General features: G+C 47.3%; 1 protein-coding gene across 4 annotated transcripts in view; it reads left to right on the forward strand.

Annotated features, from left to right (window-relative positions):
• Nucleotides 1-4,434: 4,434 nt before the first annotated feature.
• The window catches only part of LOC137418465 (serine protease HTRA1A), a 39,325-nt gene continuing 26,374 nt past the window's right edge, over nucleotides 4,435-17,385 (forward strand). For 2 of the 4 annotated variants that reach the window (XM_068104527.2, XM_078771915.1), the window contains exon 1: nucleotides 4,437-4,968. In XM_068104527.2, coding sequence (XP_067960628.1) covers nucleotides 4,575-4,968 — 394 coding nt within the window. In that variant the 5' untranslated portion in view covers nucleotides 4,437-4,574. Of the gene's footprint in view, nucleotides 4,969-8,747; nucleotides 8,823-17,385 lie in introns of all 4 variants that reach the window. The other 2 variants (XM_068104528.2, XM_068104525.2) reach the window with 2 other exon arrangements.

A 17,385-nucleotide genomic window follows, 5' to 3' on the forward strand; every position in this document is an offset into this window, starting at 1 on the left:
GACAATGACTCTAAACATACCAGTAAATCCACCAAGGAATGGCTGAAAAGAAAGAAATGGAGGGTTCTGGAAAGGCCAAGTCAAAGCCCGGATCTAAATCCCATCGAGATGTTGTGGGGGAATTTGAAACGAGCTGTGCATGCAAGAAACCCCTCAAACATCGCACAGCTGAAATAATTCTACATGGAGGAGTGGGAAAAAATTTCTCCCAGTCGATGTCAGAGACTGGTAGACAGTTATAAGAAACGCCTACTTGAGGTTGTTTCTGCCAAAGGGGGCAATACCACCCATTAGAGCCAAAGGTGTACTTACTTTTTCCACATGCGAAATTTGCATTTATGTTTATTTAAATTATACAATGGACCACAAAATGTAAATGTTTCATGATATTTGTTATATTATATCACCTTTATCTATCAATATTGTTGAAATGAAGATCAAATAGCTTTATGTTGAAATATGTTGAAAAAGTCAAAACTTTACTTGGGGTGTACTTACTTTTTCACATGACTGTATGTATTCATACCCTTTGCTATGACGCTTGAAATTTAGCTAAGGTGCCTCCCATTTCTCTTGATCATCTTTGAGATGTTTCTACACCCTGATTGGAGTCCACCTGTGATAAATTCAATTGATTGGTCATGATTTGGAAAGGCACACACCTGTCTATATAAGGTCTCACAGCTGACAATGCATATCAGAGCAAAAACCAAGCCATGAGGTCGAAGGAACTGCCTGCAGAGCTCAGAGACAGGATTGTGTCGAGGCACAGATCTGGGGAAGCCTACAAAAAAAATCTACTGCATTGAAGGTTCCCAAGACCACAGTGGCCTCCATAATTCTTAAATGGAAGAAGTTTGGAACAACTAGGACTCTTCCCAGACCTGGCCGCGTGGCCAAACTGATCGATCAGGGGAGAAGGGCCTTGGTAAGATAGGTGACCAAGAACCCGATGGTCACTCTGGCTGAGCTCCAGGTATCCTGTCTGGAGATGGGAGAAACTTACAGAAGGACAACCATCACTGCAACACTCCACCGATCTGTGATTTATTGCAGAGTGGCCAGACGAAAGCCAAACAGTTCAATCTTGGTTTCATCAGACCACAGAATCTTGTTTCTCACAGTCTGAGAGTCCTATAGGTGCTTTTTTGCAAACTCCAAGCGGGCTTTCATATGTCTTTCACTGAGGAGAGGCTTCCGTCTGGCCACTCTGCCATAAAGCCCAGATCGTTGGAGTGTTGCCGTGATGGTTGTCCTTCTGGAAGTTTCTCCCATCTCCACACAGGATCTCTGGAGTGACCAGTGACCATCGGGTTCTTGGTCGCCTCTCTTACCAAGGCCGTTCTCCCCTGATTGCTCATTTTGGCCAGGTGGCCAGCTCTAGGAAGAGTCCTGGTTGTTCCAAACTTCTTCCATTTAAGAATTATGGAGGCCACTGTGATCTTGGGAACCCTCAATGCAGCAGAAATTTTTGTAGGCTTCCCCAGATCTGTGCCCCGACACAATCCTGTCTCTGAGCTCTGCAGGCAGTTCCTTCGACCTCATGGCTTGGTTTTTGCTCTGATATGCATTGTCAGCTGTGAGACCTTATATAGACAGGTGTGTGCCTTTCCAAATCATGTCCAATCAATTGAATTTACCACAGATGGACTCCAATCTAGTTGTAGAAACATCTCAAAGATGATCAAGAGAAATGGGAGGCACCTGAGCTAAATTTCAAGTGTCACAGCAATGGGTCTGAATACTTATGTCAATTTGATATTTCAGTTTTTTCTTTTTAATGAATTTGCCAAACTTTCTAAAATCCTGTTTTCTCTTTGTCATTATAGGGTATTGAGTGTAGATTGATGAGGGAAAAAAAGAATTTAAACGATTTCAGCATAAGGCTGCAACATAACAAAATGTGAAAAAAGTGAAGGGGTCTGAATACTTTCTGAATGCACTGTATATATTGTCATGTGGTTCCCTCAATTAACACTGAAAGAACCATGGAAGGCAAACGAGCGTTAATGGAGGCGTTTTAAATCCAACTATATGGCGGATTATACCCGAGGAGGAAGAAGAGTACCGACTTACCTGGACGGGTCTCGCCGACGTCTTCAGCCTGCAAAAATAACTCAAATATATATTCATTACATGGCCAAAAGTATGCGGGCACACCTAATTAGTGGATTCGGCTCTTTCAGCGACACCCATTGCTGACAGATATAGATAATCAAGCACACAGCCATGCAATCTCCATGGACAAACATTGGCAGTAGAATAAGCTGTACTGAAGAGCTCAGTGACTTTCAACGTGGCACCATCATAGGATGCCACCTTTCCACAAGTCAGTTCATCAAATTTCTGCCCTGCTAGAGCTGCTCCGGTCAACTGTAAGTGCTGTTATCGTGAAGTGGAAACGTTTAGGAGCAACACCAGCTCAGCCGGAAAAGTGGTAGGCCACACAAGCTCACAGAAAAGGACCTGCCGAGTGCTGAAGCGCGTAAACATCGACTGTCCTCGGTTGCAACACTCACTGCCGAGTTCCCAACTGCCTCTGGAAGCAATGTCAGCACAACAACTGTTCGTCGGGAGCTTAACGAAATGGGTTTCCATGGCCGATCAGCCGCACACAAGCCTAAGATCACCATGCGCAATACCAAGCATCGTCAGCTGGAGTGGTGTAAAGCTTGCCGCCATTGGCTGCTGGAGCAGTGGAAACGCGTTCTCTGGAGTGATGAATCACGCTTCACCATCTGGCAGTCCGACGGACGAACCTCGGTTTGGCGGATGCCAGGAGAACGCTACCTGCCCGAATGCATAGTGCCAACTGTAAAGTTTGGTGGAGGAGGAATAATGGTCTGGGGCTGCTGTTCATGGTTTGGGCTAGGCCCCTTAGTTCCAGTGATGGGAAACTTAACGCGACAGCATACAATGACATTCGAGACGATTGTGTGCTTCCAACTTTGTAGCACCAATTTGGGGAAGGCCCTTTCCTGTTTCAGCATGGCAATGCCTCCACGCAAAAAGCGAGGCCCATACAGAAATGGTTTGTCGAGATCGGTGTGGAAGAACTTGACTGGCCTGCACAGAGCTCTGACCTCAACCCCATTGAACACCTTTGGGATGAATTGGAACGCCGACTGCGAGCCAAGCTTAATCGCCCAACATCAGTGCCCGACGTCACTAATGCTCTTGTGGCTAAATGGAAGCAAATCCCCGCAGCAATGTTCCAACATCTAGTGGAAAGCTTTCCCAGAAGAGTGGAGGCTGTTATAGCAGCAAAGGAGGGACCAACTCCATATTAATGCCCATGATTTTGGAATGAGATGTTCGATGTTCGGGTGTCCACATAATTTTGGTCATGTAGTGTACCTATTTTGGGGTATACTGCTTTATTCTACCAGGTGACCGCTCAGGGGAATTGCTCCTATCTTTTATTGTGATGTATTGCACCATCCTCTTTATAGAGCATCAGTACTGCCTCAGCAGTTTCTTGGCAAGTGTTATACAACTTATACTGGGTGGTTTGCCATTGCCTTCCGAATGTAGGTCCATGCTCTATCCTTTTAAATGTTATGACCTGACCAGGGTTCAACGTGCTGCTTCCCAGTTTCAGAGCAGACGCTCTAACCATTACACCACAATACTAATTCAAACAACACAACAACTCGCATCACAACAACAACGCATGCAAGGAACCACTACCCAAAAGGTGTTCCTATACAATCACGTTGATTTTCACAACTTCATACCAGTCCTGAAAAGTGTTATTTCTCTCTTAACGGCTCCATCAGCAGAACAAAATGGTTCATATGAAAGAGAGGGCCGGGGCTGTGCGGTGGGGTGGGGGTGGTGAGCGCAGCGAACTTGGATCATTGCACTGCGAACACAAGTCTCCCAGTGTCTTCAACTCAATCGGCGCTGCGCGTCTCCATCACTCTCTTTCTGCCCCTTATTCGCTCACTTCTCTCACTCGGGAACATCATCCTCACCTCCTCCCTTCCAGAAGCATCCCTACTGCCCCTCCCACATCTCCTCCGTCCTCCTCCCATCCATGAGGATCCCCTTGACCCCTCCCACATTGCCTCCCGCCCCCTCCCGTCCATGAAGATCCCCTTGACCCCTCCCACATCACCTCCCGTCCCCTCCCATCCATGAGGGACCCTTTGGCCCCTCCCACATCGTCTCCCGTCCCCTCCCATCCATGAGGATCCCCTTGACCCATCCCACATCGCCTCCCGCCCCCTCCCATCCATGAGGATCCCCTTGACCCCTCCCGTATTGCCTCCCGCCTCCTCCCATCCATGAGCATGCCCTTGACCCCTCCCGCATTGCCTCCCGTCCCCTCCCATCCATGAGGATCCCCTTGACCCCTACCCACATCGCCTCCCGTCTCCTCCCATCCAGATTGCTCCTCCCACATCCTTCTCCACACCCCTTTGAACCTCCTCCCAGCATCTCCGCTCATTATTGTCAGCGCACGGCATGCCGGGACCTCAGTGCTATTGAGTGCAGTGACTGCTCCACCTCGCTCAGCTCCCGATCCCAACTCCGACTTACAACCACCACGTCCTCCAAACACCACGACGATGCATAGCGGAGCCGCGCTGCTGCTGCTGCTGCTTCCATTGCCACTGTTGGGTGCTCCATCTCCACCGTCCGCCTGCTCAGGATCCTGCGAACGAGACCGCTGTCCCCCGCTGCCCAGCTCGGGCTGTCCGGTGGGGGTCCACCTGGACGCGTGCCGCTGCTGCGAGGTGTGCACGCCCGGAGAAGGCGAGCCCTGCGCACCGCCGGGCTCCCAGAAAGCATGCGGCATCGGACTAACGTGCCGGGACACGGAGGGCAAGCGTAAGGCCAAGGGTGTGTGCTCGTGCAAACGCGTGGGACCGGTGTGCGGCGTGGACGGGAACACGTACACCTCTGCGTGCAAGCTGCACGTTGCGGGGGTCAAGGCGCTGCACGCGGGGACCTGTCGCTCAGGTGGGTACACGACCCGCGGCCGCGTTTCGATCCAAGACCCAAGGTGAGCACGTCATGCCGCCATAACCCCAAATCGCTTTACCCTTCTCTACTCGCCGAACTCAGGCAATCGTCCCACTTTCCAGGAACTCCGTGCATGCGTTTGGCAAGAAGACCGCGCCGGGTGCCAAGGGTTCACCTGCCAAGTCGCCCGTCTGAGACGTCTCGCGCGTGACGGATGCACCACCTGCCCCTTTCGTCGAGACACATCGTTAGTGCTGAGGTCGAACGTAGGTTCGTAGATGTTATTGGCGCCAAAATCCTTGACAACTGCTTCAGAGAGACCTTCCACCTTTAACCTGCCATTGAGCAACGTATATCTAAGATATCTCACCACCTGTTCGCCCCTCTCTCCTTGCTTGTTACCTGCGCTCCAGATCCCTCCCACGAGTTTATTTTATAACTTATCATGAGCAAAGCGTGAAACTTCCCATCTGGTGCTCGAAACACCTTTACTTTAGACGGATCCGGTGCAATTCAGGCGGCTCGAGAGTAAAGGTGAACACTTTTCACCAAAACGTGTAACTTTGCAGCCAAAGTGTAAATATCCGTGCGTGGATCGCCAACCACACATGGTACGGTGCGCACACCAAGCAGCTGAATACACCGCGATGTTTTTAACCCTCACTGTAATACTTCAACTATTCTTACCTTCGTGCACCTTACACGAACATCATAGTCGACAATGGGCAGGTAAAATATCTACTAGTACGAGTACTCTTGTCAATCTGAGATGACATAGGGATCATCTATAACCTTCTTTTCCTTCCTTTTCCTTCCCAGCAGTAACTAGGTGGTTTGACTTTTCCTTCCCAGCAGTAACTAGGTGGTTTGACTTTTCCTTCCCAGCAGTAACTAGGTGGTTTGACTTTTCCTTCCCAGCAGTAACTAGGTGGTTTGACTTTTCCTTCCCAGCAGTAACTAGGTGGTTTGACTTTTCCTTCCCAGCAGTAACTAGGTGGTTTGACTTTTCCTTCCCAGCAGTAACTAGGTGGTTTGCCTTTTCCTTCCCAGCAGTAACTAGGTGGTTTGACTTTTCCTTCCCAGCAGTAACTAGGTGGTTTGACTTTTCCTTCCCAGCAGTAACTAGGTGGTTTGCCTTTTCCTTCCCAGCAGTAACTAGGTGGTTTGCCTTTTCCTTCCCAGCAGTAACTAGGTGGTTTGACTTTTCCTTCCCAGCAGTAACTAGGTGGTTTGCCTTTTCCTTCCCAGCAGTAACTAGGTGGTTTGCCTTTTCCTTCCAAGCAGTAACTAGGTGGTTTGCCTTTTCCTTCCCAGCAGTAACTAGGTGGTTTGCCTTTTCCTTCCCAGCAGTAACTAGGTGGTTTGCCTTTTCCTTCCCAGCAGTAACTAGGTGGTTTGCCTTTTCCTTCCCAGCAGTAACTAGGTGGTTTGCCTTTTCCTTCCCAGCAGTAACTAGGTGGTTTGCCTATTCCTCCCCAGCAGTAGTTAGGTGGTTTGCCTTCTCCTTCCCAGCAGTAACTAGGTGGTTTGCCTTTTCCTTCCCAGCAGTAACTCGGTGGTTTGCCTTTTCCTTCCCAGCAGTAACTAGGTGGTTTGCCTTTTCCTTCCCAGCAGTAACTTTTTCCTTACCAGCAGTAGTTAGGGCAGGAATTTAGAATTTGGTCTTACCTACTCTTCGAGAGGGACATCGTGGGATCTTTAACGTCCATCAACTAATTCCGGCAGACGGGACGATGAACCACCCTGTCTGTGAAACACCAGGTTGGCAGTTTGTAGCTGGGTCGGGATTCTAACCCAGGTGGGTGGTTCGTGTCAGTTTGTAGCTGGGTCGGGATTCTAACCCAGGTGGGTGGTTTGTGGCAGTTTGTAGCTGGGTCGGGATTCTAACCCAGGTGGGTGGTTTGTGGCAGTTTGTAGCTGAGTCGGGATTCTAACCCAGGTGGGTGGTTCGTGTCAGTTTGTAGCTGGGTCGGGATTCTAACCCAGGTGGGTGGTTTGTGGCAGTTTGTAGCTGGGTCGGGATTCTAACCCAGGTGGGTGGTTTGTGGCAGTTTGTAGCTGGGTCGGGATTCTAACCCAGGTGGGTGGTTTGTGGCAGTTTGTAGCTGGGTCGGGATTCTAACCCAGGTGGGTGGTTTGTGGCAGTTTGTAGCTGGGTCGGGATTCTAACCCAGGTGGGTGGTTTGTGGCAGTTTGTAGCTGAGTCGGGATTCTAACCCAGGTGGGTGGTTCGTGTCAGTTTGTAGCTGGGTCGGGATTCTAACCCAGGTGGGTGGTTTGTGGCAGTTTGTAGCTGGGTCGGGATTCTAACCCAGGTGGGTGGTTCGTGTCAGTTTGTAGCTGGGTCGGGATTCTAACCCAGGTGGGTGGTTCGTGTCAGTTTGTAGCTGGGTCGGGATTCTAACCCAGGTGGGTGGTTTGTGGCAGTTTGTAGCTGGGTCGGGATTCTAACCCAGGTGGGTGGTTTGTGGCAGTTTGTAGCTGAGTCGGGATTCTAACCCAGGTGGGTGGTTCGTGTCAGTTTGTAGCTGGGTCGGGATTCTAACCCAGGTGGGTGGTTTGTGGCAGTTTGTAGCTGGGTCGGGATTCTAACCCAGGTGGGTGGTTCGTGTCAGTTTGTAGCTGAGTCGGGATTCTAACCCAGGTGGGTGGTTTGTGGCAGTTTGTAGCTGAGTCGGGATTCTAACCCAGGTGGGTGGTTTGTGGCAGTTTGTAGCTGAGTCGGGATTCTAACCCAGGTGGGTGGTTTGTGGCAGTTTGTAGCTGTGTCGGGAATCTAACCCAGGTGGGTGGTTCGTGTCAGTTTGTAGCTGGGTCGGGATTCTAACCCAGGTGGGTGGTTTGTGGCAGTTTGTAGCTGAGTCGGGATTCTAACCCAGGTGGGTGGTTCGTGGCAGTTTGTAGCTGAGTCGGGATTCTAACCCAGGTGGGTGGTTTGTGGCAGTTTGTAGCTGTGTCGGGATTCTAACCCAGGTGGGTGGTTCGTGTCAGTTTGTAGCTGGGTCGGGATTCTAACCCAAGTGGGTGGTTTGTGGCAGTTTGTAGCTGGGTCGGGATTCTAACCCAGGTGGGTGGTTTGTGGCAGTTTGTAGCTGGGTCGGGATTCTAACCCAGGTGGGTGGTTTGTGGCAGTTTGTAGCTGGGTCAGGATTCTAACCCAGGTGGGTGGTTCGTGTGCAGCCACCCGGCTGCTGGTTGCATCATTCTTCTGTGAGTGCCTCTCTATAACCAGTTGTCTGGTACTCATTTTCCCGACCTCGGAAGGATAACAGACCGAGTCAACCACACCTGGCGTTAATTCAAGAGGATTCGAACTCAGGACCTTAAAATCCCCAGCCCGCCGCCCTAACCATTAGGCAACCCAGGTTATACAGCCTAAAGGTGAGTATACGTACCTCTTGGCCCACCACTAGTACTAATACTTGTCGAATGGCCACAAATATTCCAACCTGCTTGTGGCGTCGGCCGGGGAACGTTTTTGGCCCGAAGTCTTTCACGAACCAGCTGGGCTGGACCGATGTTCGACTGCGCCCGATTAAGGCAGGAGTTAGTAATTTGTTCCAGGGTGCCGGAGTTAACTCACCTATACTCTTCCCAAAACGCCCCGTGCTATCTTCAATGTCCACCTTCCGATTCTAGGACATGCTTCCGAGGCAGGCCGCGCTTTTCGATGCAATGTCTGCCCGGTGCCAGCTGCGGATGATTTGGGATTCGGTCAATTTGTTCTGCTTTCTTTCCTGGATGGCCATATTTGTACTGTTACTCTGTGCTTGCAGATGTAAACCTTTCCATGGTACACACCGCACTGCAAGACCAAGCAACGGGCGCCCATTTGGACGAACTACCAAGCGGTACCAGAATCCAACAACCTCTTACTAACGTCAATGGAATTTCCGCATCCTAACATTAAATTCTTCAGTGTTTCTACATTTCAATCATCCCGACGCCATTCATTCTCCGTGCACCTTTTTGCATGGCGAAAACAAAACATGAATCATCAGTCACGTCCATGCCAGAATTGGTGTCTCGTGACGCCATTGTGCCATAGATAATAAAACAACTAAATAAATTTGACAGATGATCTACGGACGATACATTTAATAGATTAGCAACGGTACCCGTCCTACGGGCGGGGCTTCAATTGGGAGGCCCGAATGAAAAGGCAAAATATCAGAAATTGAAGGCTTTTTTTATTTTAAACGATTTATATAAACATCCGTTAAATCATATCACACGCAAATCATCAAAATCTAAACAGTATCTTTACTATAATTCACCAAATGTCCGTCTGTCTGTTCGAAGGTACCGTAAAAACTGCTGAACCGATCGCACAGATATTTTGGGTGGGTAATCCTGGGGCCCCTGGGAGTAAAATAGGCTATTTAGTTTTCCCAATTTCAGCTTTGGTCTCCAGCATTCTCCGGTTTGGACTCCTGCATAACATTCGCGTTCGCATAACGTTCATTGTGACGATGTTCTCATTGTGACGATGTTGTGACGATGTATGTGTTCAAGGTAGTGTTTGACGTGACGGTGTGAACGTAATTTCGTAATGTTTTTCGTTTCGTAATCCTTTAATGAACGTTTAATGTTAAATGAACGTTTAATGTTAAATGGACGTTTAATGTTTAATGAACGTTTAATGCCCTTCGATGTCCGGGGCCGCACGCGTGCTACACTGGACGGGCCAGCGTGTACCTTACCCTTCGCCGTCATGCTCGGGTAAACCGCTAAGCCCCATCCGTGATGGGGACTGGGGCTTGAGAGAGTGTCCCACGAACGAGGAATTCCCAGTAAGCGCGAGTCATCAGCTCGCGTTCATTAAGTCCCTGCCCTTTGTACACACTGCCCATCGCCGCACAAACATCACAATGAAGCAAAATCACAATTCACAGTGATATGAACAGTGATGTGGCTTTTATTGAAATTCTAAAGATACTGTTTTGATTTTGATGATTTACGTGTGATATGATTTGACAGATGTTTATATGAATCGTTTAAAATAAAAAATTTCTGCCTTCAATTTCTGATATTTTGCCTTTTCATTTTGGCTTCCCAATTGAAGCCCCGCCCGTAGGGCGGGTACCGTTCCTAGTTTGTAAAATTTCAATAAAAGCCACATCACTGTTCATATCGGTAAATATTATTCCATCGTGTTTGGAAAAATTGGAAAATTGGAAAAACAATATAGCCTATTTTACTCCAGGGGGTCCCAGGATTACCCACCCAAAATTTCGTTGTGATTGGCTCAGCCGTTTTTGCGGTACCTGGGAAAAGACGGACAGACAGACCGCCGGACATTTGGTGAATTATAGTAAGACTAGCAATGGTTCCCGCCCTATGGGCGGGGCTTCCATTGGGAGGCCCAAATGAAAAGGCAAAATATCAGAAATTGAAGGCTTTTTTTATTATAAACGAATTATATAAACATCCGTTAAATCATATCACACCCAAATCATCAACATCTAAACAGTATTTGTAGAATTTCAATAAAAGCCACATCACTGTTCATATCAGTAAATATTATTCCATCGTGTTTGGGAAAAATGGAAAATTGGAAAAATAATATAGCCTATTTAACTCCTGGGGGTCCCAGGATTACCCACCCAAAATATCGTTGCGGTCGTTTCAGTCATTTTTGCGGTACCTGGGAACGGACAGACAGACAGACGGACATTTGGTGAATTATCGTAAGACTAGCAACGGTACCCGCCCTACGGGCGGGCTTCAATTGGGAGGCCCAAATGAAAAGGCAAAATATCAGAAATTGAAGGCTTTTTTTATTTTAAACGATTTATTTAAACATCCGTTAAATCGTATCATGCAAATCATCAAAATCTAAACAGTATTTGTAGAATTTCAATAAATGCCACATCACTGTTCATGTCGGTAAATATTATTCCGTCGTGTTTGGAAATACTGGAAAATTGGAAGAATTGGAAAAAAAAATTGGAAAAACAATATAGCCTATTTTACTCCAGGGGGTCCCAGGATTACCCACCCAAAATTTCGTTGTGATTGGTTCAGTCGTTTTTGCGGTACCTGGGAACACAGACAGACATTTGGTGAATTAGAGTAAGATGTTGAACGTTACAGCACTGGCATGGATATGGCTGTGAGATGATTGTTCTTATTTCCAAAATGCTTTTGCAACCGGTGCATATACTAACCTATCATTTTTAATGTGTGGCAGAGTTAAAAAGCACCTGAAAACACATCCACGCGATTTTCATTCTCCCACCTTCATTCAAAAAGATCTTCTTTAAAGGTCTTTCCATGACATCCTTCCTTTATGGTATGGAGGGCACTGCATCGGTGTCACAGCCATGCTCTCGGCCAATGATGCTACCCGACAGCCTTGTGCTGCATATGAAAGAAGAAGAAGAATATTATATGGCACTCTATGGTAGAGCTAAAAGGTAATGGTGTCTCAAAGGTGCTGAATGGTTTATCACACACAGTAAGTAACAATTTGTGGTACAATAATGTATATTTTTATGTTACGTGAATGGGACTTGGTCGGGTTCGGGTTGCTTTGCCTCTATGAAGGCGTCGTCATGTGCCCCACACGTGCGTGCGATGGTCAGATGGTCAAATAGTCTCCACCACCTCGCATGTACCCTGCAAGCTGAATCAGTACAGTAATTTGCATATTTGTATCGTTTGTGTTATCTTATTTTACTGTTTCGTTCACTTTTTCAGTTAAAATTTACCTTGCACATACTACACAAAACAAAACCCTTAATTTGTGGATGGCTGAATGTGAATGACTTAATGCACAATGTTTGCAATATGGGGTGTGGTGCTTCCTCCTTGTAAAATCCCTAAAGGCTCAGAGTTCTCCAACTCCAATTTCAGCTCGTTTTGTTGATACTGAGACAGACATCTAAGAAAAGACTGAATACGTAAGACACTTGTGTGGTAGAGAATAGACAAACATGGGCAGACAAGTGAAAAGGCTTCAGATTTGTATATGTATACAAAGTCTAGGCTCATGGATGACCTATAATACAGAACAGAACAGCGACATAACGAACGAACGGAAAAAACAGTAGAAAGAGGGGGGGGTGAGGGGGGGGGGGGGACACCAACAGCACGATAGACAAAATAGAGCGACACTTGGAGGAATAAAGAACACGAGCAGAAGCCCGTGGGAAAATACCACGATATAAAAAAGAAAACAAAAATAAACCTTTTATTCTTGTGTAGGTTGAAAGAGATCACACATTGGAGGTTATATATTTCTTAACAAGAAAGAAAAAAATTCAGCAGTGATTGAGGCAGCTGTCTGTTGCCTATACACCACCCGGTTCAATTTTCTATCTGATTTAAAAAAAAAAAAAAATTCCCGGAAGTTTGCATTAATTTGAAGCAACTTTTACTTGATATTTGTTTTCTCTCCGAGGAGTGTCTCCATGTTTTAAGGTGGGAGAACAGGCAGACAGCATTAGCCTAATATATATATATATATATATATATATATATATACTAGCAGAAGTACCCGGCATTGCCGGGCGGTGGAGGGGAGGGGAGGGGAGGGGGAAGGGGAGGGGAGGGGGAAGGGGAGGGGAGGGGGAGGGGGAAGGGGAGGGGAGGGGGAGGGGGAAGGGGAGGGGAGGGGGAGGGGGAGGGGGAAGGGGAGGGGAGGGGGAGGGGGAGTGGAGGGGAAGGGGGAGGGGGAGTGGAGGGGAAGGGGGAAGGGGGAGGGGGAAGGGGGAGGGGGAAGGGGAGGGGAGGGGGAAGGGGGGAGGGGGAAGGGGGGGAGGGGAGGGGGAGGGGGAGGGGGAGGGGGAAGGGGAGGGGAGGGGGAAGGGGAGGGGGGAGGGGAAGGGGAGGGGAGGGGGGAGGGGAGGGGGAGGGGAAGGGGAGGGGAGGGGAGGGGGAAGGGGAGGGGGAAAGGGAGGGGAGGGGAGGGGAACGGGGGGGGAGGGGAGGGGGAACGGGGGGGGAGTAGAGGGTGGGGAGGGGTGGGGTGAAGAGGGGGGGAGGGGAGAAGAGGGGAGAGGGGAGAAGAGGGGGGGATGGGGAGGGTGGGGGATGGGAGGGGGAGGGTGATGGATGGGAGGGGGAGGGCTGGGGGGGAGGGGAGAGGGGAGGGAGGGAGGGGGAGTGGAGAAGGGGGAGTGGAGAAGGGGAGGTGGAGGGGGGAGGGGAGGGGGAGGAGGGAGTCAAGTCGGAAGTCATTGTCATCAATTGAATGTCGCATTTATTTTTTATTCCCTGTCAAAATGGCATTGGTCCCGCATTCCAAACCCAGAAGTCGGAAGTCATTGTCGTCAAATGGCATTGTTTCACTCTCTGTCACATGCCATTGGTCCCATATCAATCGGATGAAGTTGAAAAATTAAAGTTACGAAGTTTCTCTGGGATGTACTGATTCCGAATATGAAGTTGAAAAATTAACGTTCCGAAATACGCTGATGACGTCATAATTTTAAAACGCGACGTTTTTTAAATTTTAAGGTGTGCTGTAGTTGCTCTGAGACGTACTAATTCCGAATATGCCTTTGGTTTTGCTCTGCGAAGAGTAGTTCTCGAGTTATAAGAGGACAAACAAACAAACAAACATACTTTACTGCTATATATATATATATATATATATATATATATATATATATATATATATATATATATATATATATATAGATTATATATATATATAGATATATAGATATATATTATACATACATACTGTATGTATACATATATATACATATATATACATATATATATACATACCAGCAAAGGTACCCGGCTTTGCTGGGTAACAATGAGTCGCTTCCTGACGGAAATATGAATAAGGGGAGGAGGGGAGGGAGGGAGGAGGCGAGAAGGGAGGAGGAGGGGAGGGGGGAAGGAAGGGGAGGGGGGAAGGAAGGGGAGGGGGGAAGGAAGGGGGAGGGGGGAAGGAAGGGGGAGGGAGGAAAGGGGTGGGGAGGGGAGGGGGAGGGGGAGGGAGGAAAGGTGTGGGGGAGGGGAGGGGGAGGGAGGGAAACGGTGAGGAGAAGGGAAGGTAGTGGGAGGGTAGAGAGAGGAGGGAGGGTGGAGGGGAGAGAGAGAAATGAGGGAGGAGAGAAGAAGGGAGGGTGGAGGCGGGAAATGATAATCGATCGTATTTCCAAGGCAATGCACGTTTGAGTCGGCCGAAACAAAATGGCGGCTTAATAACCCAGCGAGATGCAGTGGGCTGACCAAGACGGCGGGCCGCCATATTGGTAAGCCACCACATCGGGTTTTTTATTATGAGCACCTTGTTAATCATCTTCTAAAAGGGTGTTATAACACACCCAGACACCCAGTTTTCATCCTTGCAATTTGTTGGAGGTCCAGGTGTATGCATGCAAAGTTTGGGGCTGCTAGGTTTCGTGGTTTTGGAGTTATGGAGGAGACAGATGGACGGACATTGCCTTTTATTATTATAGATTGGGAAGAATGAGAGCAAGGGGGTGTAAATAAGATGGATATAGGCAGAAACTCTCAACCACAGAAGTGTAAGTGAAACATGGGGAAGAAGAAGAAGAAATGACAAATTAAATGAGAAAGAAATAAAACTGGAGAGTTCATAGAACGCGATGCCCCACGAAGTGCTGAAGTATATACCATACTTCAATTTTAATAGAATAATGTTTTTAAAGATCATTTTAAAAACTTCTGGAAGTTTAGTGCTTTTGAAGAATTCTTGTATACCACCCTAATACATACCTTATTTAAAATGTCCCAAGTACTGCTAAACGGGTGGTTCTTGGAAGTGACAAAAAGGTGATTTGTGTTCTTCAGTGTTCAAGTATATAATTCAATTCAGATTTTAAAAATAACCCCCCTCCTCCCCCCCGAGTTGTCTGCTCATCTCTTGAGGTTGTAGATCAGACCGCTACTGATTTGGGGGAACGCCCCCCCCCCTCCTCCCCGCCTCCCAGGAGCTCCCTGATCCAAAATCGAAAAATCTAAGCCCGAGTCATCCTGTGGATCATCGAGCAAAGACCAAAGGGTTGTATTGGGTTTCAGAGCAATCGGTTGGTAAACAAAGGACAATAAGGATCCAAAGTTTGGGGGTTAACTTGCAGCCCTCTCCCCTCCCCCTCCTCCCCGAGAGCATCCATGATTCAAAATCGGAAAAATTTAAGCACAGTTGACTGTGCGGGATATTGTCTTATATTCACATGTCAAGTTTCAGAACAATTAGCCAGGTGATAATGGAGGAGTAGCAAAAATAGCAAAAAGTTAATAGACGGACGAACGCCTAGATGGACAGACATCCGACCCATTTTATAAGTTCATCTCTTCGAGAATCGAGATGAGATGACCTAATAAAGATTCTAAAAGTGGTATAAATAAAATAATTTTGGGATTTTCCATCGTTTTTGAATCACGCAGTGAATTTTACATCACCCTTTATAACACGTTACATTACTTTTTCATGCCTGTTGCTTGTGTCATTTATAACGTCCTTAAAACAGTAAGTTTCCTGTATGGAATCATTTTCAAATTTTTTAACTGCCAGGCAGGCAGACAAAGTAAAAATATAATCTCGCTCCTCTCTGCGCAATTGTGATCGGGAAGAATTCATAGCTAAGGTATGGTAAAAGGGCAAACTTGTCTTCCTATCTATGGTCTGATTCGTGTTCAAAATGTAACGTTCAATTTAAATAAGTTGTTCCTCAATCATAAACTGACGACCCTTAACTGACATTTGTAGACAGACAAATGGATGGACGGACATGAACCAATTGCTTAACCTCACTCTTTGCTTCGCTTGCGCGGGGTAAAATAAAATGAAGAGGGTGAGCGAGTGGGGTGAAAACCCAGCAACTTGGAAAGAGGTGGGCTTGGGGATGGTTAATGAGGGTAGAAAAGATCATGGATTCGGATGAGGGATGACAAACAAATAATATACAGATAAGAGTGAGAAAAGTTACGAGATGGTGGTGAGATGTCACCTTGAGGACTGGCTCAGGAAGCACGATCCTCAGAACGGTTACGGGAATTGATTTAAGATAATACAGTGAAATATCAAGACGTGCAGGTACAGGAAAAGGGCATTCAGGTGATTTTGCAATCTTATTCCAGCATCCCTTATTATACTATTTGTGCTTATAAAAAGATGTAAATAGAAGTTTTAACAGCATAGATTTGAATTCACAACCAATGAGAAGTATTGTCCAGAGCCCAGAGAAAAAAAGATGCAGGATGTTCTTCAACTCGGAAACTAGATTGGACCAAGTGGGACAGTATGTGTTAGGTCTTGTATTTCCCCTGTCAAGGAAGGAGGCCCAGAGGAAGGATGTGGTTGTACATGTCTGAAACATGCCAGGAGACTCACAAATAGGTTGCTTATTCGGGTGGTTAATAATAACAAGAAGATGCATGTTGGTGCATATTGGAGGTTGGAAGTGGAAGTTATGGAGACAGTTATCTGCTTAGACTATTATAATTACTAGCGGCCACTCCTGCCCTAAGACCAGGACGGCGTGTCTAAGAGACCACGGACGCCATTTTCAGGTCTCAACTCTGGCAGGATTTTCGCACCCAAGGTCAGTTCACCGTACCAGTGAGTTAAGCGAGGCAAAAGGGAAACTGTACCAGTGGTAACGTAACATACCTTAGTCAGTCGGCCAAGCGAAACCAACATTACGTAACCACGTCTGAGTTCGAACTTAGATAACAAATCTGACCTGGCCAAACGCCTCAGCATTCGTATAATGCCATCAGAGTGGATAGAATAACTCAGGCCATGGTTCCTTAAAGAAATGGCCTTTACTGGCAGTAGCAAAAATGCAAGAATTTACAGTGGCTGGCCAAGCAGGTATTTACAGGCAGAAAAAAACAATTAAATGACATACATGCACAAAATTACAGCATGTATACAATTCCCCCTTATCCCCGACGTGACAGACCTGCTCTCAGAACCTTATCTTCAATGACAACACTCGACACTACATATGCTGGTATCATGCATCCTATGTAGAAGGGAGATGAATGATTGGCAAAGAATGATGGGATGAATGATTGGCGACGAAGATGAGCAGAGATATAAATAAATAGATGTGGACAGGACAGACCCCATGCACATCATACACTTCTTTATTCTGGCACCCATGTCCGGACTGAAACTGGGATCCTCTGCACTCGCTCCCCTCTTGTACCTCATACAGCTGCGGCACCGTTGTTTCCCCATGGTGCAGTGACATCACTTGCGGCACGTATGCCTTGTGTCTCCTGACAGGGAACCAGTGTGTTGTATATGGGTCACACGGTCCAGCGACGTAGCAATCGGAGATGGGGACATGAAAGCAAAGGTGTGCAAGCCGGAAGGTAAAGAGATAAGGAAGATAAGAAGAAGAAATCATATCTTTCTCGCAGGAAGGATGGAGACGGAAAAACGCAGGAAAGAATGAATGCCGAAGACGAATCATG

This window comes from Myxine glutinosa, chromosome 2, assembly GCF_964187855.1.
Source record: "Myxine glutinosa chromosome 2, kmMyxGlut1.1, whole genome shotgun sequence".
NCBI lineage: Eukaryota > Metazoa > Chordata > Myxini > Myxiniformes > Myxinidae > Myxine > Myxine glutinosa.